The sequence below is a fragment of the Equus caballus genome, chromosome 11 (assembly GCF_041296265.1).
Source record: "Equus caballus isolate H_3958 breed thoroughbred chromosome 11, TB-T2T, whole genome shotgun sequence".
NCBI lineage: Eukaryota > Metazoa > Chordata > Mammalia > Perissodactyla > Equidae > Equus > Equus caballus.
Genome location: NC_091694.1, coordinates 26,765,153 through 26,787,906, shown reverse-complemented (window position 1 = coordinate 26,787,906; position 22,754 = coordinate 26,765,153). Strand labels below are relative to the sequence as shown.

General features: G+C 47.2%; 4 protein-coding genes across 40 annotated transcripts in view; 2 read left to right on the top strand and 2 right to left on the bottom strand.

Moving 5' to 3' along the window:
* The window catches only part of MBTD1 (mbt domain containing 1), a 67,576-nt gene extending 64,279 nt beyond the window's left edge, over positions 1 to 3,297 (top strand). For 21 of the 32 annotated variants that reach the window (XR_011422970.1, XR_011422969.1, XR_011422968.1 and 18 more), the window contains one exon: positions 61 to 866. Coding sequence is in view for 27 of the 32 variants with exons in the window: in XM_070226313.1 (XP_070082414.1) it covers positions 61 to 179 (119 nt within the window). In the remaining 5 variants the exon portion in view is untranslated. Of the gene's footprint in view, positions 1 to 60 lie in introns of all 32 variants that reach the window. The other 11 variants (XM_070226331.1, XM_070226327.1, XM_070226324.1 and 8 more) reach the window with 2 other exon arrangements.
* Positions 3,298 to 5,592: 2,295 nt separating this feature from the next.
* On the bottom strand, positions 5,593 to 9,311 carry NME2 (NME/NM23 nucleoside diphosphate kinase 2). Of its 2 annotated transcripts, XM_023651653.2 has the most exons (5): positions 8,629 to 9,311; positions 8,149 to 8,278; positions 6,818 to 6,919; positions 6,617 to 6,729; positions 5,593 to 5,846 (listed from the first exon to the last, which is right to left on the bottom strand). In XM_023651653.2, exons 2-5 carry the CDS (start codon positions 8,272 to 8,274, stop codon positions 5,729 to 5,731), a joined length of 459 nt encoding a protein of 152 aa, XP_023507421.1. In that variant the 5' UTR covers positions 8,275 to 8,278; positions 8,629 to 9,311; the 3' UTR covers positions 5,593 to 5,728. The 2 variants fall into 2 exon arrangements, with proteins under 2 accessions (XP_023507421.1, NP_001191672.1); NM_001204743.1 differs by lacking the exon at positions 8,629 to 9,311 and having other exon boundaries at positions 5,595 to 5,846; positions 8,149 to 8,279.
* LOC138916269 (serine/arginine repetitive matrix protein 1-like) lies at positions 8,273 to 10,094 on the top strand. Its single transcript, XM_070227533.1, has 3 exons — positions 8,273 to 8,544; positions 8,671 to 8,995; positions 9,794 to 10,094. Exons 1-3 carry the CDS (start codon positions 8,273 to 8,275, stop codon positions 9,959 to 9,961), a joined length of 765 nt encoding a protein of 254 aa, XP_070083634.1. The 3' UTR covers positions 9,962 to 10,094.
* Positions 10,095 to 11,637: 1,543 nt separating this feature from the next.
* NME1 (NME/NM23 nucleoside diphosphate kinase 1) lies at positions 11,638 to 20,641 on the bottom strand. 5 transcript variants are annotated; one of them, XM_070225742.1, is made up of 5 exons: positions 19,187 to 19,918; positions 17,299 to 17,428; positions 13,823 to 13,924; positions 12,423 to 12,535; positions 11,638 to 11,939 (listed from the first exon to the last, which is right to left on the bottom strand). In XM_070225742.1, exons 1-5 carry the CDS (start codon positions 19,756 to 19,758, stop codon positions 11,822 to 11,824), a joined length of 1,035 nt encoding a protein of 344 aa, XP_070081843.1. In that variant the 5' UTR covers positions 19,759 to 19,918; the 3' UTR covers positions 11,638 to 11,821.
* Positions 20,642 to 22,754: the final 2,113 nt, after the last annotated feature.

Below are 22,754 nucleotides of genomic sequence, written 5' to 3'. Positions count from 1 at the left end.
GATTAAGAGCAATGTGAATATTCCAGCGAGGCTTATCAACTCTTTCTCTCTTCCACGCAGTGACCACATTGCAGCTGAAGGAGGAGTTGATAGACGGAGAGGATTATAATTTCCTGCAAGGAGCCTCTGATCAGGAAAGCAATGGCTCTGCCAACTTCTACATCAAGCAAGAGCCATGAGATGGCTCAGAACCTGCGGGCGGGAGGGGACACCTTTTACACAGGACTGATTTCTAATCGATCCAGCTGTGCAGCGCGGCTACTCCACTGGGACATTTTGCTAAACATAGAAAATTTCAGTTCCAGATTTTTCAGGTGGGTGGGGAAACTATTTTAGTCGTGGGGGGAAATTTTTCAATTTATAAAGATGGACAATTTTTGTGTTGTATTTGAAGCTTTTGAAAGAATTTTGTAATATTTTCCAAGTTTGGATTTATGTGCATTGTTAACAAGAACTGAAATTCTAACTTTTTTGGTAAGATTAAAGTTTAGGTAGCAGGATTGAAGGAAATGATTTAAGAAGGATATAGTTGTAAATGCAAATGAACTGTCATTACAAATGAACCTTCTTGGTACCTGTTGGGAGATTTTGGGATTTTCAAAGTTAGGCCAGTCACATCTCCAGCTTCCTTTGCTGCAGAAATATGCAATGAACCCTCCTGCAGGGTTCTTCACCACAGAGGTCACGAAGGGGTAGTCAGTTCTGCTTGTTCGCCTTTCTTGCAGCCCATTTTAAATGTTTGTACAGAAATGTTTTTCATTCTGTGAAAATGTATTTGGAGTTCTATATGAAACTGGAAGAACTCTGGATACTTTTATATGTTCTCTTTTAATTAAAAAAATGATTAAAATTATCCTAACACTAAAGTGTTAAACTGGAATGGTTGACAAGATACACAGGATCTCAGTCTACATAGGGAGGGGTTGGGGAGAAATGCAATATTGTCCTAAGTTTCTTTTATTTTCCTTACCAAAAAATACCCCACAAACGGGATTCTGATCAGTTCTCTGCCATTTCCCTCAGACTGTGAGATAATACTTGATAGAACCACACCCCGAAACAGATGTTCTGTATTACCACAAGAATCAAATGAACAGTTGTTTAAAGGCAAAATAAGTTTCGATTTCAAAATCATTCCAGCTTTGCTTTTAACTATCCTGGATTTGTTAGAAAACTAATTTGAAAGAGAATTTAATTTTCTTAAAATTCCGTGTATATATATATCTATATATATATATAGATATATATATATAGTATGAATTGTCTTTGATTGTATTCAGAATTAATTTTAACAGTAATAACCAATTTGGACCATTTTGAACATTCCCTATTTTGAAATTCACATGGCTTCCTTTAAAAACAAAGATAGAAGGATAAATTGGTGAAAGGTTTGTTCTCTGCATTTTCTAACTTTCTGAGTTGTGACTGAATGAGAGCTCTAGCGTTTACCAGTGAGGTTCATAAACTAAACTCTCAGGAATTAATTGCATCTGTTCTCGAAGTGCTTCTGGGTCTTAGCCTGGCCTCTTCAGAGTGGTAATATTGACCATCTCCTCTGGAATATAGGGAGGGCTAATTAGAAATTAATCAAAATGATTAACCTCTACAGTCCTTCAGCCTATGGAATGCTTTAAAAAATGTTCATGGAAAGCCCCAGGAGACCATTTTAGGTAAGATTTTTGTTTGAATTTTAAAATGCATAGAACGTTAAAAACCAGCAATTTATTTTCTAAAATATTGCTCTACTTTTGGGAATAATAGCATTGGTAATACGCACAGGTTTACCTCATTCTATGCAAGAGGGGTTAATAACATAAGGTTTTGTAGTTGCTACTGGAAGTAAAATTTGTTACTTTATAGTGTAAGAATGTATGGAATCGCATGTCAACATTTCTTAATACTGACTCTTTAGGGGCATAAATGCAGATTATATCAACGCCAAGTTGATTCTCATGTCTCAAATATATGTGAACTCAGCTGTTAAATTACTGGATATTTATCTTAAACAATATTACTGAGAGGGACCTACTGTAAATGTGACATCCTCACACTTCCCAAATCTTTAACTTGTAAGAATCTTCCCATAAACTTCAAGCCTAGAAGACTTCCAAAGCAAAGGTTACAACAATCTTTATTCTCAGGCTCATTGAACTAAACCCAGGACTCTGATTTCATGACATGGGCACAAGAAGCCAGTTGTATGGCGTGCCTACCAATGCTTTGGGCCTAAAGGCTCTCTGGGGAACTGAATAAACCAGGAGGGATTTGACTTGGAGCCTGGTAATTAGTTCTGTGAAATGCTCATTTGTAGCCAGGTTTTATAAGCTTCCAGTTCTGTAGCAAAACCAGGCTCTGAGAGTTTCCAGATTTCCCATCTGTTCATAGAGTGTTTCCTGTCTCGATCCCATGACCACTAGTTAAAGGTTGGTAAGGACTTCCTCCAGTCTAAACACAATCTGAAGCCCTCTTCATTGTTCAGACTCCAGCTCCTCCTGCTGCTGAACAGAACAGAAGTTACTGCAGAGGAGATGTACGTCTTAGCCATAACTCCAATTGTACAACTCAATAGCCCCCTGCTCTTCTCCGGTTCTAAGTGTACTGCTGACCTTGGGTTTGTTTTGATTTTTTTCCCGTTAGGATTATTTGGAGATTTTTCGTAGTTTAAACTCTTTAACCTTTTCCTTGCTGTGTATGAGGAAAGCTAAAGCTGTTATCAACAACTTCTTCTACGGATACTAACACGGGTTTTCAGTGTTTGTTTGTTTTTATTATTATTAATTTTGCGTGATGTGAATACCCTCTCCCATCAATATTTGTATTATGGTGCTATATATTTGGTAATGATCCTTTACTATTGGGAAGGGATTTTAAAAATACTGTGATTAAACTGGGTTTCTTCCTTTGATTTTCATATTTTAAATAAAGCCACAATCATTTGTACAAAAGAAAAGCATCTGTCCCTGGGCAAATCTTTTGAGGACAGAGGTCAAAGTAAACTGCATAAGGTTTTTACATCATTTCTGTATGTATTTGATATATAGATCAATATCTGTACAAATTTAATCTTTTATTTTCTTGGTAACTTGTGATCATTGAGAAAGTATTTGAAACTTTCTCATGAAGTGTATATAATGGCGTGAAAAATTCCTTCGGAGAACTTTATGTTCCTTTCATTTTTACCAAATGGCAAATTTTCAGCATGGATGTGAAAAGCATTAAAATTATAACTTTGTGTACAAGATGAAAATAATTCACTAAATTTGCCCTTTTTTACACAAAATAAAATGTTAAAGTTAAGTTGTATTTGAGCAATTCTTTAATATGCTTTGGTCTTGAGGGGTTTCCTCTTTTATTCAAAATACTGAGTGCCTTTGATGAGCAATCAAAGGCCCCTGCGAAGGTCAGATCAGTTCCTTCCTCGAAGAGCATGTAATCAGACAAAGGAGAGCAAGCATGTGAGCGAGGAAGAATTTACTAGCTGACAAGGGAGGAAGAGACTTTGGGTGGGTAGATGGACATGGTTGCATCTGAGGTAGGATTTCACGGACAGAGAGGGGAAAGGCACAACCCACAGCAGGGACAGAGGTGAGTGTGGACCACGGGTGGGGAAATTAAGTCCCTTTAGCTAGAACATGGTGTTTCAGGATTGGCACACTTGCTTGGGACTTTTTTTTTTTTTTAGCTCTGTTAACCTTAGCAGCAAAGTCCGTAGGATGTAAATAAATTATCCTAGCTAGCTCTTCCTGTTTAAGAGGGAATGCAAAGACACCCTTCTTTACCAACAGCTGATTCTTTGGAAACTTACTCAACTTTTACTGTAAAAGCAGTTTGTAGAGAATTTTACAGATATAAGATAGTAATGAGATAGATCGGGTTTCTTCAAGGGTTAATTTCATCACACTTTGGAAAAATGTAATGCATTCCAAGAGAAACAAAAATAAAACCTAATTTCTGCCCTTTAAGAGGAAGATTGGCACAGATATTTGCTCAGTGACAATCTTCCTCACAAAAACAAAAACAAAAAAACGCCTTCCTTTTTACAAACTGAGAATTCCAAGCCTTACAAGCAAGCCAAAATAGGACTTGCCTATCAACAACAAACAGTTATGTCAGAAGTAATGCATTTTAAATATTGCATTTACTATGTGTTCAAAAAGTCTTACTGAAAGCATAAAAGGTTCTGAATGAGTGAGTTGTGCACTTCCACACACCTCACTGGTGGAAAGGATTAGGTCCAAGACCCGACCTTCCTCCAGAGGGAGTAGTTTTCACTCTCACCATCGTCTGCCCTTTCACGTTCATGTCTCCCCGAGGAAGTGATAACACTCGCATCCTTCTCAGCTCTCACGGCTCCAAATTTGACTTCTCTTAACCCTCCAAACTCAGGATTTTCTCATGTCATTTGGAAAACTGTCTAAAGGCAGTAAAGCATCGTGGCTAAGAGCATGGAGTCACGCGAACTGCTTGCATTGGAACGCGACTCCTTCCCTGGTTAGCTCTGTACCTTGGCTGCATGTAACCTGTTGTGAAATGGGAGTACTAATACCAGCCTCCTAAGAGTTGTGAAGATTACGTGAATTCGTGAGGGTAATGTTCGTAGAACAGCCCTGGCACAGAGCGAGCCCATACTTAACTGCTGCTGCTAATCCAGTGTGCACAGGATCACCCCGGGGCACATTAAAATGCAAATCCCCAGGCCTGCTCCACAACCTGTCATTCTGATAATCAAACTTACTTCTACTTAATGTAGTGAAAGCATGTAGCATAAACCTGAGATTAAATGTGAAACTGAAAAACTTAGAAAATGTTAAATTTCTTGTCAGTTGCTGACTTGAAACTAAATTCCTGACACATTTTTCTACCAGGCTGTCAGTCTGTTTATGTAATCTCCGATTTTTAAGTAATCTCCGATTTTTAAGCCAGACTCTGGGTGATAGTGACAGATTATTCATATTGATAGGTGCTCTTTGGCATCATTTTACAACTGCCAACCCAGCAAAATTAACCGTAAAAGGAGGCAATATGAATTCTGTAACCACGCACTGCCTCTAGCCCAGGAAACAGGTGGGAGCACTCTCTCATCCCAGGGAAGAGAGTAGGAAGCGGGGGCAGGGTTTGGGGAGTGCCTGTACCAGCTGTGGACCAGGGTTAAGTGATTTATATCCGTTATCTCATTGAACCCTGCCTTGCAGTGGTATTACCCTCATTTTACAGATGTCTGCAGGCTTGTTTCCTCATACGTAACTTGCCCAACAAAAATGTAAATCTAGACCCCTTCACTAATCTGTTTCACTCCGTCAAGTTTCAAAACTCTTTGTACAGAAACGCACATTTCTACATCAGCTAAAGCAGTTGGGATATTTATGATGTTCATTATTTTTAGTTTCCTTTGATGCACAACCAACGCCACACTTGTCCTCTTCAGCCTCACTGCTTCCCCTCCTAGAGTCTGGAAGTAGACTCAGGCGCTGAGAAGGATCAGATCGTTCTTCCATAATAAGTAGGATTAATTAGTTCTGGATAATGCTACGATAGCCAGGGAACCAAGTCACTTCTTCCAGCTTAGTAGCAAGTAAGCACAGGAGGCTGCAGCCAGTTTCCAAAGGCTTTATTGGTAAATACGCTTTAGAAAAGAAAGATGAATCCTATTGCTTCCAATGAGTGGAATGAAGAGCTGTGTCCAGGGACACATCAAGTGGTGCCAGAGGGCACTGATGCCCTCCCCATCTCATTCATAGATCCAGTCAAAAGCACAAGACTTGTAGTCAACCAATTCTTCAGGCTTAAACCAGAGGCTGATTTCTTTCTCAGCACTTTTTACTGAATCACTGCCATGAATGATGTTCCTAAGAAAGAGAACAATTACTAGTTACATTTTAAAGTGCAAAAGTCTGTTTAATGGATAAAACAAAGGACAGCCACTGCAGACCTTTTGAGCCAAAATGCCACTTGAAGCAGAAGACTACCCCCAGGGTATTTCCTCTTAAAAGCAGGTATAAAACTGCAGTACTTGCTCAAAAGTATTCCTTGGTTGAACTTTATTATGCTTCCAAGTTTTCAAAATAGTGCTTGTACCCCAAGATTTGTTCCACAAAACATTCCTTCTCAAATTTGAAAAAAATACAGGAACAGCCAGACCAAACCCAGAACTAGATGAGATCTATCCATTATCAAGGGCCATTTCTGCTGCATTTTCTTAGAATAATTTGCAAAGCCCAACCAAGACATGCTTATTGACAATGCCTTTGTTCCATTTGAATCTCAAAGCTCTGTAAAGTTCTTGTACAGGTGAAGGAACCAGAGGGTTAAGTGACACACTCGTGGACGTAGCGCCACCAAGGGCAGAGCTGAGGCTAGAACTCCTATTTTCCCCACACTCTGCGCTTGCTGTTGTGTCACAGAACCTACCACATGCAGCTCCCTTGTGCAACGCGTTAGCTAAAATTTGCAACAGCCTAGGGAAGTAACTATTTAAGAAAGCTTTCATCCAATGATAATTACCACCTAATTTAAAAGTTCAAATTTTTTCTAAAATTGGGATATGGCAAAAATGTCTGTTTTAATACCCCATTTGAGTGGCTTTGAGGAAGAGTCATCGGCACCCCTCAGGACTTACCTGCCAACTTGAATGCAGAAGTCCCCGCGAATGGTGCCCGGCTTGGAATCTGCTGGATTGGTCTCTCCGAGCATCACTCGCCCTGTCTTCACCACATTCAGCCCCTCCCAGACCTTGACAGTAGGAAAAGGAATTGCATGGGGTCTGCCATTCAGGACTGGCAGGAACAAACACTTATCCCTACCTTCGACAAGCACTTACCATGGCCACGATGGGGCCAGAGTGCATGTACTTCACCAGCCCGGGGAAGAATGGGCGGTCTTTCAGGTCAACGTAGTGCTGCTTCAGGAGGTCCTCAGAGGCCTGGCATCGAAGAGGAGGTGCCAGTTAGGAAGTAAACTGGAAAGGCTGGGATATGCCTCCATCCCAACCTCAGAACCCCCATCACCAGGGTAGGTCCTCCGAAAGCCCTGTTCCGTATTTTAGCCCACATCCCTAAGGTGCATATAAAACAAAATGCCATCCAAACCACGAAACTGACGGTATTTTAGCAGAAAGATTGTTCTAATCATGAAGAACCCCTGAGAATGTCAGTGACTTATGGATGTCATAATCCTGAAACGTAGGTGGTTTGAAGATCTAGATTTAGGGGAGCCGGCCTGTGGCGCAGCGGTTAAGTGTGCCCGTTCCGCTTTCGCATCCTGGGGTCCGCAATTCGGATCCCTGGTGCGGACACGGCACCGCTCATCAAGCCATGCTGTGGCAGGCGTCCCACATATAAAGTGGAGGCAGATGGGCACGCATGTTAGCTCACGGCCAGTCTTCCTCAGCAAAAAGAGGATTGGCAGATGCTAGCTCAGGGCTGACCTTCCTCAAAAGAAAAATCTAGATTTATGGAGTTAAGTGTTGGCTGCAATTGAAGGAAATAAATATGCCAGACAGAGGTCATATCAAACTCCTCTGGCCCGTGCACAATGCCCTTTTAAACACTTCAGATGTTAACCCAGAACGTTCTCCTCTTCACTGACGAGATTGATTAAAATTTCCGTCTGTACTTACTTACTTATCCCTGGGGGTCCAAATCTGTGCCCCAAATTTAATGTGGAAAATACAGTAACTGCCCTCCGCCAGAGAGTCGGCAGAGGAAGGGTCACCCCACCGAAATCCTCAGTCATCTCAGAGCTGCAAGCTCACGCACAAAGGACTCCAGGCCTCCATTCGGCACAAGGAGCCCCGCGTGGGGCAGGGGAAGGGGGCCCGGGAGCAGGCTCTCCTCACTCCCTGCTGCCCCGCTGCGACGCCGGGGCAGGTGGCAGCCCACGGGCCGCAGCCACGGGAAGGAAGCCAGCCCCGAGCAGGAGTCACGTTACCTCCGCTTAACCTTCCCAAGGGCGTCTGTCCCCCGGGCCTAGGGAGAGGGTCACTGGGCCAGAGGGCTCAGGGGAGAGGGCAAAGGCCAAAGGGATTCTCGCGGGGGCGACATCAGCAAAGTGGGACCCCGACTCGGAAAAGAGACGCGACGAGCCCCTGCCGGGAAGGAAAAACACCTGCGACCCTGCTACTGAGGGGGCCGGGGAGAGGGGGCGCGTCACCTGGAGTAACTTCATGGCCACGAGGCGGAATCCCTTCTGCTCGAAGCGCTTGATGATCTCACCCACCAGGCTGCGCTGCACACCATCCGGCTTGATGGCGATGAAGGTGCGCTCCACGTTGGCCATGGTCCTGCGGGCGGGGAGTCGAGTCAGGGGCCGCAGCGACCCGGGCTGTGCGGGGTCCGGGACCCCCGGCCGCGAGACCACGTGGGCCCCTCCCCACCCCCCGCGGCCGCGCCCGCCCCGCCTCCCCCTCCGCCCGCCGCAGGGACACGTGGCTTCCCGAGCGCCTCCGCCCTGCCGGCCCGGGGCCGCCGCCCCTCGGCAGTCCCCGGACGCCCGCGGGGGGACGCGACAGGGCTCCCGGGCCAGCGCAGAGCTCAGGGACCTTGGGGGGTGGGGGGCGGCTGCGGGCGGGGATCCGCCGACGCGGCGCGGGGTGAGGGCCCCCGGGGGGAGAGGGCAGGGTCCCACCCCTACCGAGAGCTGGCGGGGCGGTGCGAGCGCGCTGCAGAGCTGAAGCCGGAGCCGGAGCCGGAGCCGGGAGCCGGGCGACCACCGGAGGCGAGGCCGCGGCGGAGGAGGGGCGCGCGGCGGCCACACCCCGGAGGGCCTGCCGCCCAACCCGCGGGGCCGACGCGGCCGGAGCACGCTGTCCACGCCCCGGCTTTGCACGGAGCGGGCGCGGCTCCGGGGGCAGGAAGTGATTTCTGCTCCTCCTCGCCTGTCTCCTACCGGTCTCGCCAGTAAGACTGCGCAGGTCCGAACCCACCTCCTCCCTTCAGTGCCACCCGCTGCACGCGCGCGCGCACGAAAACCTGCTCTTGCTCTTGAGTTCTTCTCCCCGGTCAGTACGACCTGCTTTCCCCAGCCACCCGAGCACCCAGAGTTAAGCTTTCTTCTTCCTGCGCCCAGAAGTCCTGATCCTTCCACCGAGGAAATCGTTTTCCTCTTCCCTCCCCTCTGCCCGAGTCCTGGTTCAACCTCCCTCATTCAAACTGGTAGCCTCCGCAGGAGCCTCCACCTCCCCTCTGCCTGCACGGAGCCCCCTCCCACCCCTACCGGACCCCCGTCCCGCTTTGAGGACTCCCCGCTCCCTGGAGGAGGGCATTCCGGCGTTGCGATGCCTGAGCGAGCTGCCCCAAGCTGTCCGCAGTGCGCCTGCTCCCTCCCTGCCGGCCTCCCCACCCAGCAGGGCTGTGGTTAGGTCAGATTATCCAGTTCGGTCTGAGACACACCCTTGACGAGATTCTAGATCCTCTCAGACAAATCAGGCCTGTCATCCGTTTGCAGACAATTCCCACCTCCACTCCCACGGTTTGGTGGTGTCCAGCTTCCCCGGGGCAGTCAGCGAGCCCCTCCCTCAGCACTTACTGACCCCTGCCCATCAGTGCTTATCTCGGGGAGGGTCAGAGCCCCTGTGTCTGTCTCTCTTCAGGACGGTGACCCGGCCGCGGGAACCACGTGTCATCAGCCTCCTGGTCCTGACAGCCCAGGCCTCTGTTACACCTCGTTGGCTTTGCAGACTTCTAGTTGCTGAGCATTAAACCACAGCACGTTGGCAGTCCTCGTTCTGGAGCAGGAACACCAGGTGTTGCCTTTGGCCTCAGTCTGAAGCACACTCTTATTTGGGCTTCATTTTCAGTTACCAAGCGTCGAGTGTGGAAAGGAATCTGGGGATTTCACTGGACATTTCTCTGGAGAGCTGTTTGCCTCCTGGCAGTGCCGTCAGTTCCAGCCCTGGGCCCTGCACCTCTCCTTTCCTTCCGGAAAGACTGTCATTGGGGAAGGTATAGCCCGCCCTGCCTCCTGACACACGTATTCATTCCCCAGAAGTCCTGGTACTCTCACCCGCCAAAGCAAACCACCTCTGTGTGAGACAGAAACTCATCGAGCCCTCCACTGCTCAAAACAAGGGAGCCCCCGATGGAGGGAATCCTTTCACCATGTAGTCATCACATTGCACACATTACATAGCTTACAGTTTTGTCAATTAGACCTCAATAAAGCTGGGGAAAAAGACAATAACCCCATCCCAACTGTCCTCCTCTGCCTCCTCCTGAGAAATCACTTCCCCTCAGTTGCCTCTACCAAACCCAGGTGAACAGGGAAAGTACCAAGAAAGAAAACCTGCTAGTTTGTGGCAAAAATCAGTAGTTGTCCCACTATCTATCCCCACTTTCTTCCTTCTCATATTAGAACTCCTGAGTTTTATCTGGGTACAAAGTTACCCAAATAAAGATAACATTTTCCAGTTGTGGTGGTTTCTTTTTTTTTTTTTTTTTTGCTGAGGAAGACTAGCCCTGAGCTAACATCTCTGCCAGTCTTCCTCTATTTTGTATGTGGGTGCCCACCACAGTGTGGCTGACGAGTCTTGTAGGTCCATGCCCTGGATGGAAGGCATAAACCCAGGCCACCAAAGCAGAGTGCATGGAATTTAACCACTACACCCCGGGGCTGGTCCCTGTTGTTTTTCTTGTCACCAGATACAGCCACAGGACTAAGTTCTGGCTGGTGAGATGCAAGGGGAAGTGAAGGTGGTAAATTCAGAGTTGTGCCCTTAAAAGTAAGGGACACTCTTTCCACTTCCCTCCTCAACTTGCTGGAGGGCATAGGGGTGGTAACGGGTTTTGCAGTGGGTAGAGGGAACTGAGTCCCTGGACAACCCCAAGGATGAGCCCTACTATCACCACCCCTACTTACCAGCTTGGACTTTTTTTTTTTCAGTTTTATTGGGATATAATTGACAAAATTTGTATGTGTTTAAGGTGTACAACTTGATGTGTTGATATACATATACATTGTGAATGACCACCACAATCAAGCTAATTAACATATCCATCACTTAACAGTTACCATTTTCTTTCCTGTGTGCGTGTGTGTGCACATGGTGAGAACACCTAAGATCTACCCCCTCAGCAAATTTCAAGTATACAGTACAGGATTGTTAACTGTAATCACAGTGCTGTACCAAAGATCTTTAGCTTGGACTTTCAAATAAAAGACAAGTGGATTTCCATCTTGTACACATGACACTTGAAGCAACCAAATCAAGATCCTAACAAATCAAAGCTACTTACAAGATTTCTGTATCTTCTTTTGAGGTCATCCCAGGGACCTGGGCCCACTCTCAGCATAGCTCTTCTGTTTCGGAGTAGTTACAACTGAGTCCCTGAGAGCTTCTCAAGAGCAGGAAGGATATCTTTTATTTCTAGTGAATTCTCTGCATCCAGTACAGTCTTGGCCACCTAGCAGCTCCTCAACAGATGCCTGGTGACTGGCTGTGCCAAGAGTGGACGGGATGCAGGGGGCAAGAGAGGAACAGGCAAAGAACACGTGTGTGTGTGTGTGTGTGTGTGTGTGTGTGTGTGATCTCTCAGGCCAATATAAATAATTTCTATAGTATTTATTCTCTCTATTAGCTCAGGTTAGCCAGAGCACATGAAAAAGTCAAAAAGAATACAAAGCAATACAGCTAGACAAAGTAACTACGGGATGCAACATTTTAATCTGATGGTAGCACGTAACACTGTACAGGGAGCCCTCACAGCTCCAAGAGTTTCCCTCCAGATTACAAGGAAGTTCTCAGAAATAACTAGACTCGCTGTAGCCTGGCCCCTGCCCGTGGGAGGGGAGGCGAGGGAGTGGGAAAGCACCGCGGTCTGCGGCCGCGTCACTCGTAGATCCAGCTCTGAGCACAGCTCTTGTAATCGACCAGTTCCTCAGGCTGAAACCACAAGGCGATCTCCTTCTCTGCGCTCTCCACGGAATCACTGCCATGGATGATGTTCCTGGATGGGGAAAGAGATGGCCGTGTGACCAAGACCAGAAGGATTAAACCGCCCAGAAGCTCCCCTCACTCCCAGTGCCAGAAAGCCTACAGCTGCCGCAGCAGAAAAAGCCAAAGCTCCCCGTACATCAGTCTGGGTCAGAAGAAAGAAACCAGGACTGCAGTTAACATAAGGATGAAGACGCCCTCCCCACAGCCAGCCCTCCCAGGAACACTGATGCAAGCAGTGAAAGCCCTCTGGAAGGACGCTGGCCAGGAGAGCGTGTTGTACCAGAGTTTTTTATTGTCCACCCTCTCAAGAGACACAACCACAGCAATGTTGACAACCAAAGGCGAAGAGCCCGTGAAGCCGAACACCAACTTCAGAGGGAGAAATACTATGAACTCTGGTTAAAAATTGATCTGCATATGGTCTCATGTCCATCCTCAGGAACTCGAATTCTAACTTGGATCATGGGAAAGGGTAAAAAGCACCAACTCCCACCTGCCAACTTGGATGCAAAAATCCCCACGGATGGTCCCAGGCTTGGAGTCCGCAGGGTTGGTCTCCCCGAGCATCACTCGGCCTGTCTTCACAACATTCAGCCCCTCCCAGACCTCAAAGGACAAAAGAAGACATGGTCAAGGAAGAAAAGAAGTCTCAGCAGAAAACCCGAAAACTCTTAATTTAAAAAAAGAAAAAGCTCCCTTAAAATGACCTTCATTCATTGGGCAAATACTGACAGAGTATCCACTTGTTCCCACACTGGGAATGTTGGTCTCCCTGATCCCACTCTTGCCTTTCTACAATCCATTCTTTTTGTTTTTTCCCCTTGAGGAAGATTAGCCCTGAGCTAACATCTGCTGCCAATCCTCCTCTTTTTGCTAAGGAAGACTGGCCCTGAGCACAAATCTGTGCCCATTTTCTTCTACTTTATATGTGCGACGCCTACCACAGCATGGCTTGCCAAGCGGTGCCATGTCTGAACCTAGGACCCGAACCGGCAAACCCCAGGCTGCCGAAGCAGAACGTGCTCACTTAACTGCCGTGCCACCCGGCCAGCCCCTACAATGCATTCTTAACACAGCAGCCAGAGTAGCCTTTTTAAAATGCCAAGTGTGAAACCTCCCATAACTGCCAAGGACTCATGAAGTCCATGGCCAAAATAGTCCAACATGAACTGGCCCCACCTGTGCCTCTTAACATCTCATTCAACCTTCTCTTCCACCCACCAGGCTTCAGACACTTCAACCTTCTTTCTGTACTTCAAAAAGTCCACACCCCGGGGCCTTTGCACATGCTGTTTTCTTAGTTGAGAAGGCTCTTTACTGTGAATTTGTGCAGAGCTGCCTTTCTTCTCATTCAGATCTCAGCTTGAAAATCATGCTCCTTGACCAGCCAATCTAAAGTGATCACTTGCTATCACATCATCCTATTTCATTTCTGTGCCTATCACTAATCAATAGCTGATACATATATTTTTTGGTTTCTTTATTATCTGCCCATCCTCCCCTTTCAAAATGTGTAGGCAAGGAAAGCTACAAAAACAGGTACCTGTTAGTCTCATTCACGATTGTATCCCCAGTGCCTGGAAAAGAGCCTGGCACAAAGATGACAACCTATACACACTTGGAGAAGAATTACTGTGGTAACCACGAGACCATCTCCCCCCACTCCGGGAGCTTCCAATAGGGCAAACCCCTCCTGACCTCTCCCAGCCGTGAGTCTTCAGTTCATCCTGTCTTTGGTGCGTCAGCGAGCTGACACATCCTAACTGTCTAACCCTCCCAGCCCCAGCTTGCTCCGCATCCATGAGGACCCGGCATGAGAAGCAGGAATCACAACACCCACCCTTCACCCCCAACTGAGCCATTCACAGTGACTTCCCACACGTGCACACTCACCATGGCAACCACTGGCCCCGAGTGCATGTATTTCACCAGCCCGGCAAAGAACGGACGGTCCTTCAGGTCGTTGTAGTGTTCCTTGAGGAGGTCTTCAGAAGCCTACAGCGCAGGAGAGAGAATGAGAACTGGCCCTAAGACTGTCTAAGAACCAGCAATCTAGTGACTTCCCACTCCCCCACCCTGCCGTTTGAAACATGAGCTCTCAGCTCATGGAGTCCGTTATAGCGATTCCTTCTCAACACTTGCAGAGGGGGCAGTGACGAGGCCAGAACTGTTTCAGCTTTGTGCCAGTTTCCCCCCTTGACTGATCAGAATAAACCACAGACCACTAGACTCGAATCCAGCCCCCTCATCGCAGACAGGAAAACTAACAGCATGATGAATTTCCATTCCCAGAGCAAGCCTCAACTAAAACGTTAGCGGGAGGTGAGGGAGGGGGTCTCGGCATTCGAGGAGAAGCAGACTGAGCCAGGCCATTTCTCAGGGACGCTTCACATCTGCTCAGAGGACAAAGGCCCGGTGTGGCGATCATGCAATCCCCACAGGGATCTGCAAACCATTCAAAAGCACGTGACATCTAGCAGTAAATCATTCTGCCGCAGAATGAATTAGAAGCTCTCACAATGCAAGGTGGGAATGTGGGAACGAATCAAGTTAGCCAGAGCGTGAACCATCTGCTTGGCAGTTCCAACTCGTCGCCACTGCGTCCTCTCTGTGCCACTGCACACACGCTTGTGAAGGGTCTAACGAGGCCCCTTAGTTTTCCAGTTCTGTGGTACCACATTCTATGAGGCATGTTGCACACGTCAGTGATACCCACAAACGTGGAGATTTGCCGCCAAAAAGCAAATCCAGAATGTCCTACCGTTCAGCCCCCAGATAACCATGTGATCACTCATGTTAACCACCCACCTCCCCGCTTCCATCCACATGGAAGACCCACATTGGTAGACTCCCACACACTGACCTGGCCTTCCCTTACCAGAACACTCTTTTCATTCTTTTTTATCTTTTAAAGATTGGCCCTGAGCTAACATCTGTTGCCCATCTTTTTTTTTTTCCTTCTTCTTCTCCCCAAAGCCCCCCAGTACATAGTTGTATATTCCAGCTGTAGGTCCTTCTGGTTGTGGCATGTGGGACGCCACCTCACCGTGGCCTGATGAGCAGTGCCATGTCCGCGCCCAGGATCCGAACCAGTGAAACCCTGGGCCGCTGAAGCAGAGCGCATGAACTGAACCACTTCGTCACGGAGCCAGTCCCTGTTTTAATTCTATTAGTTGGCTCTGATTGTCTTTACTCTGCAAAACAAATCACAGGCTTTTTTGGGGTGAGGGGGGGCCTCCAGTTTTCTCTTGCCTCCCTCCTCCACATCAGATGTAAATAACCCTGTAGATTCATGCCAGCTATCCCTCCTCCCAGTCTTCAGCAAGCCCACAGCCTTGATAGGAAACTCAGCATCAAGGAGAAAATGTATGCACTTAGGGGTCAGAGAGACTCGAGTTAAAATCCCAGTTGCAGGGGCCGGCCCCATGGCCTAGTGGTTAAGTTGGGCATGCTCTGCTTTGGCAGCCCCGGTTAGTCCCCAGGTGTGGACCTACACCACTTGGTGGCAGCCATTCTGTGGCAGTGCCCCACATACAAAATAGAGCAAGACTGGCACAGATTTTAGCTCAGGGCAAATCTTCCTCAGCAAAAAAAGAAAATCCCAGTGGCATCAATGACTGTGTGCCTTCAGGCACACTACTTAACCTCTCCAAGCCTCAGGTTCCTCCCCACTGACAACCACGGGAAGAGGATTAAGCACCTCTCTGCACTGTTATGAAGGCTGGATGAGAAAATATGTGTGCCCAGTACATGGTAAATGCCTGATCAATAATACTTTCATTTCACTTTACCTTCAAAACCTAATCTAACATGCAAACACTCTAGACAGCAGTGCTTGTCCAACACTCTGCTCTAATCAATCCATCACACTCTCCCCTCAGCATTAACACCAGTCTACTCTCTCTTATATTAAGGAGGTTTTTCTAAAACATCACACAGGAACTAAATTGCAAATCAAACAATTTAAAATGCACTCGGGTTGGGGCCAGCCCAGTGGCACAGTGGTTAAGTTCATACGTTCCACTACAGCGCCCTGGGCTTCACTGGTTTGGGTCCGGTGTGGACCTATGTACCGCTTGTCAAGCCATGCTGTGGCATTGTTCCACCTATAAAGCAGAGGAAGATGGGCATGGATGTGAGCTCAGGGCCAGTCTTCCTCAGCAAAAAGAGGAGGAATGATAGCAGATGTCAGCTCAGGGCTAATCTTCCTCAAAAAAAAAAAAGAAAAGCACTAGGAGAGTTCAAAGTTGACTCTTTGAATAGGAAAAAAGATTTCCCCTAATTTATTTGCTTTGAGAATTTGAATTATTTCCCAGGTCTGTTTAAGAAGGCTTCTTGGGGGGCCGGCCCAGTGGCACAGTGGTTACGTGTGCACGTTCTGCTTCGGTGGCCCAGGGTTCACCGGTTCAGATCCTGGGTGCGGACCTGGCACCGCTTGGCAAAACCACACGGTGGTAGGCGTCCCACATATAAAGTAGAGGAAGATGGACATGGATGTTAGCTCAGGGCCAGTCTTCCTCAGCAAAAAGAGGAGGATTGGCAGTAGTTAGCGCAGGGCTAATCTTCCTCAAAAAAACAAAAAGAAGGCTTCTTGGCCAATCAATCCTTTGCAGTTTTTGAAATATTGCTTTGTAGATGTCTGCTCTCTGCTGTTTGAGGTGGGCCTCCCCCAAGGGAAAAACAAGTTTCCCCCTGCGCCCCGATGGTGCCTAATATATGCCAGACACTAAACGGGTGATAACTAAGGATGGAAAGAGTTTTCTTGCTAAAAAATAAGCTGCCTCAAAGAGAAGAAAGGGAGCCAGCCCGGTGGCACAGCGGTTAAGTGCGCACGTTCTGCTTCCACGGCCCAGGGTTCACTGGTTCAGATCCCAGGTGCAGACATGGCAGGGTTGGCAAGCCATGCTGTGGCAGGCGTCCCACATATAGAGTCAGATGGGCACGGATGTTAGCTCAGGGCCAGTCTTCCTCAGCAAAAAGAGGAGGATTGGCAGCAGATGTTAGCTCAGGGCTACTCTTCCTCAAAAAAAAAAAAAAAGGAGGAAGTTCTCTAAAATCATCTGCTCCGGAAGTTCAAGAGCAGAAATGCAAACACGCCTGGGGCTGTGAGCCAGAAATCGCAGCGCCGCAGTAACACGCGGGCCGGGGTTGCTAAGGGAAAGGGGGGCTGTTCCCAAAAGTCTTAGATAACTTGGTTTGTTCCAAGACTCGGCCACGACGCTAGGCTGCAGAGGAGTTTCCAGGTTTCAGGACATTTGTGTCCGCCCTACATGGAGAAGACTAAAAGGAGGGGCGGGAGAAAGAGACAGGCTGACCCACGACATGCCCCCGACTACAGAAGAGCAGGAAGAGGGGCGGAGCCCACTCACGCGCATGAACTTCATAGCGACGAGCCGGAAGCCCTTCTGCTCGAAGCGCTTGATGATCTCGCCCACCAGGCTGCGCTGGACCCCGTCAGGCTTGATGGCGATGAAGGTGCGCTCGCTGTGGGCCATGGTCCTGCGGGCGGACGGGTGAGGGAAGGAAACAGCACTGAATACCCTGCCTGCACCACGATCCTTCCCAAGCAGATTATCCCGTAAAGCTGGTTTAAGTCTGTCACGTCAGTGTGAAGTCTCTCTAGGAAAAACCCAGTCCGCCCTCAGTCTCTTCATCGATGAGCTAACATCCCAGAGTGGGGAGGGGTCCAAGAGCAGGGGCTATAATTTCTATCCCATTTGATTCAATAAGCTTCTATTAAGCATCTGCTGTATACCCAATACTGTGGCAGAACTAAGGTATGGAATGTTAAAAAAAAAAAAAAGAGACACTATTGGGGCCGGCCTGGTGGTGTAGTGATTAAGTCCACACGCTCCGCTTTGGCAGCCCAGGGGGTTGTGGGTTCAGATCCCAGGTGTGGACTCATGCACTGCTCACCAAGCCATGCCGTGGTGGTGTCCCACATACATAATAAAGGAAGACTGCCACCAATGTTAGCTAAGTGACAACCTTCCTCAGGCAAAAAGAGGAAGATTGGCCAGAGATGTTCGCTCAGGGCCAGTCTTCTTCACCAAAAAAAAAAAAGAAAGAAAGAAAAAGAAAAAAGACTATCTTTCTCAGTTATCAAGATGAGGAAAACTACGCTGCTAATGTGAAAGTGACATCTGGGACAAGGCAGTATGAAATACAATTTGATCTACTGCCAGTCATGGTATTAGAACTAGAAGGGGTTTTAGAGATGACTTCCCCTTCCTTTCACAAACAAGGAAACAGATCTAGAACACCAGAATGAGGACCAAAATCCCTATTTCCCAGCCCTGTGAAATGTATGCTACATCATAAGGCGTAATAAATAGTGTGACTAACTAATAAATGGAGGATTGTGGGAGAACTAGAGCCCTTAATAACATCTGATATGGGACATCGTGATGGAAGGAAGCCTAGAGAGCAACTATTCCAGACCTTTCCTTTTACAAAGAAGTCTGGTTCCCAACCTGCTTTGTCTCAAGATGAGAAAGGAGGAGGCCCGCACCTTGAAAGACAATCAATCCCCAGTGTGGACAGCAGCACCGGCGCCTGGCTCCACCTGCCTGGACTGTAGTTGTTAACCTCTTATTACCGCACTTAAGGGTATATTAGAATTTTCTGTTTGTGTGTCTGTCTCCCCCCTGGTCTGCGGCCTGTATACAGCAGTCTCCCCTTATCTGCATACGTTCCAAGACCCCGCAGTGGATGCCTGAAAGCGAGGACAGCACCAAACACTATACAGGCAGACCTCGGAGACAGTGCAGGTTTGGCTCTAAGCCACTGGAATAAAGCTAACCTTGCAATAAAACGAGTCACATGAATTTTTTGGTTTCCCAGTGCAAATAAAAGTTATGTTTACACTACACTGTAGTCTATTAAGTATGCAATAGCATTGTCTAATAAAACAACGTTTTCTTGCCAAAACATGCTAACCACCATCGGAGCCTTCAGTGAGTTGTAATCTTTTTGCTCGTGGAGGGTCTTGTAAAAAAAACATAAATAAAGCGAAGTGCAATAAAACGAGGTATGCCTATATATACGATGCTTTTTCCTATGTATACATAGTTATGATAAAGTTTAACTAATAAATTACACACGGTAAGAGATTAACAACAATAACTAGTAAGAAAATGGAACAATGATAACGATATATTGTAATAAAAGCTACGTGGCTGTGTGTGTCTCTCTCTAAACATTTTATCGTACTGTACTGTACAGAAGAGCCCGGTTTCATCGCAATCCAAGACTTGCTTTGGCTGGTATCCTTTCTCCTTAATCAACTTCTTCAACTCTGCCGGAAATGTGGCAGCAGCTTCTTCGGCGGCAGGCACAGCCTCTCCAGTACTTTTTATAGTTCTCAGTCCAAACCTATTCCTGAATCTGTGTAACCATCCCTTACTTGCAGTAAATGTCTTGGTGTCACTCGTTTCACGGGATCCCTTGCTGAAGTCTTCATATAGATTCAGTGCTTTCTGGCGCAACATGTTGCCATCAAGCGGAACGCATTTTCTGTTCATGTCTTCCACCCACAAACTTAATGCCTTTTCCATATTAACTAAGCACTTATCCCGCACTGTGGCCGTAACTTTTGCAGTTAGAGGTGCGACAGCAAAACTAGCACGAATTTCTTTTTCCTTCTTCACAATTTCACGGATGGAAGATTCATTCTTACCGTAGATCTTAGCCACCTCAGCATACGATTTTTTTTCTTTCCTTATTAAGTCGAGAACTTTCACCTTTTCACTTAAAGGAAGCACTTTACGGCTTCTCTTTGGAATATTCGAACTGCCAGCATCGCTATTCTTGCGCTTTGGGGCCATCATTAAGTAAAATAAGGGTTACTTGAACTCAAGCACCCGATACTGCCTCAGTCGATCTGATAACCCAGAGGGCTACTAAGTGACTAACCGGGTAGCATATTACAGCGTGGATCCGCTGGACAAAAGAATGATCCACATCCCGGGCAGGACAGCGCGAGATTTCACCACGCTACTTAAAACGGCGGGCAATTTAAAACTTATGAATTATCTATTTCTGGAATTTTCCATTTAATATTTCCCGATAGAGGTTCACCGCGAGTAACTGAAACCTCGGAAAGCGAAACCGTGGGTAAGGGGAGACCACTGAACAGGAATGGTTTACTCCTGTGTCTGTCCTCGGTACCAAGCCACAGGGCCCAGAATTCAGTAAGAGCAACACAACAGTGTCTGAAACGGTAATGACCGTGCCCTTCCAAGAGAAAGAGAGAAAGACCCAGGTCTGGCGGAGAACTCCCAATGACAGCTGGAAACTAGCATGGATTCCCCAGGAGACGACGGGGCTAAGGAGCCAGGAACGGTCCCTATAGACGGCCCTCCACACCCACCGTGGCACCACGCCTGTCATTCACTAAGCACGCACTCACTGAGCGCCACCTGCGTGCCCAGCCCTGCACCGGACAGCGACAAACAGGGCACAATCCCCATCCTGGCGGCCTGATGGGAACGGCAGCCGCGGACAAAGGCGAGTCCACGTCGGGGGACGTGCGATGACAGGTGTCCCCCACACCCGATCCACCTCTCACAGCGCAACCCATCCGCCCTCTTCACCTCCCCCATCCCCGGCCACGCACTGCTCGCAGTCCTCTTCGAACCCGAACCCCTCTCACCCCTCCAGCTGCTCGAGATCCCACGGCGCCCGCTGCACCCGGCACCGGAAACCTGCCCCGGCCCACGTGGCTGCCGGCGCCCGCACGCGCGGAACGCTCCTGCGCAGCTCGGCTGCCGCCGAGCCCATTTTGCAGAGCACCACTCGCCCACGCTTCCTCCGGTGAGTCGGGCGTCATTCTGCGGAGCAACCTTCCGAGGTTTAACTTCCGGCACTGCGTTCTCGTGCCCTTCCGGCAAGCTCCGTTGATTTTTTTTTTGCGATTCTGTGACTCACTTCCTTCGTTCGCGAGCCATTGGCTTCCCGAGAGGTGGCGCTCGCGAGCGCCTGACCCAGAAGGGGACTGTCGCTGTCGCTTTACATTGACTCGTTCCTTCCAGCCTGTCAAGCAGTAAGGTCTTTATTGAGTACCTACTGTGTGCCAGGCACTACTGCAGGGCCTGGGGCTACAGCAGTGGACTCCTTTGCAGCTTCTGATGGGGTTGGGGAAGGGGCAAACAATAAACAGATGAGCAAATTAATAGGCAATAGATTGCATGATGTAGGTCCTGTTAAGAAAACGCAGGGCAAGAAGGAAAGGTGGAAGGAGTAAACTCCTTTAAAAGGGTAGTTGGGGAAATCTCTCTGAGCGAGTGACGATGGAACAAACCTACATGAAGGGAGGGAGCAATCGGCTGACCATCCGGGCGAGGGTTGCAGCGGGCAGGGAGTGGCAGCAAGTGTGGTGGAGGGAAGTCGCTGGAGGGCTTTGAACATCATCTGATACACGTTTTTAAAAACTCGTTCTGACTGCTCTCTGAGGAATGGGTGGAATAAGGTACAAAAGTGGAATCAGAAGCCCTTTCAACAAATGGTGCTGCAGCAACTGGACATCCATAGGCCAAAAAAATGAACATCTTCCTAAACCTCCTGCCTTAAACAAGAATCGCTCAGAATGGATCATAAATTTAAATGTAAAATGTAAAACTATAAAACGTTTAGGAAAAAGGTTTAAAAATCTTAAGTACTGTATTGTATATTTGAAAGTTGCTAAAAGAGTAGATCTTAAAAGTTCTCATCACAAGAAAAAAATGTGTAACTGCAGTGACGGTTGGTAACTAGACATCGTGGTGATCGTTTAGCAATATGTACAAATATAGAATCATGTTGTACACCTGAAACTAATTTAATGTTATATGTCAATTATATCGCAATTAAAAAAAGAAAGAAAATATTTAGAACTGAGAGCTAGGCAAAGAGTTTTTACACTTGCCACCAAAAGCACAATCCATAAAAGGAAAAAGTTGATAAATTGGACCCTATTGAAAATGAAAGCTTTGGTTCTTTGAAAGACCCTGTGAAGAGGATGGAAAAACAAGCTACAGTATTTACAGACCACATATCCAGCAGAAAAGGCTTGTATCTAGAATATATAAAGAACTCTCACAACCCAACAGTAAAAAAAAAAAACAAAAAAAACCCAACTATAAAATAAGCAAAAGATAAGAATAGATATTTAACTGAAAAGGATATACAGATGATAAATAAGCACAAGAAAAGATGTTCCACATCATTAGCCATTAGGAAAATGCAAATTAAAGCCACACTGAGGGGCCAGCCCAGTGGCACAGCAGTTAAGTTCGCACATTCCGCTTCAGGGCCCAGGGTTCACCGGTTCGGATCCCGGGTGCGGACATGGCACCGCTTGGCAAAAGCCATGCTGTGGTAGGCATCCCACGTATAAAGTAGAGGAAGATGGGCATGGATGTTAGCTCAGGGCCAGTCTTCCTCAGCAAAAAGAAGAGGATCGGCAATAGTTAGCTCAGGGCTAATCTTCCTAAAACAAAAGACAAAAAAACATGAGATATCACTACACACCTGTCGTAATGGCTAAAATAAAAACATAGTGACAACACCAGATGCTGTCAATGAGGAGGAGAAACTGGATCCAGTCATACATTGCTGGTGGGAACATAAAGTGGTACAGCCCCTCTGGAAAAGTTTGGCAGTTTCTTATAAAACTTAACATGCACTTACCATATGACCCAGCCATTGCACTCTTAGGTGTTTATCCCAGAGAAATTAAGGCTTATGTTCTTTTTTTTTCTTTTCTCTTTTTTTTTTTGAGAAAGATTAGCCCTGACTAACATCTATCGCCAATCCTCCTCTTTTTGCTGAGGAAGATTGGCCCTGA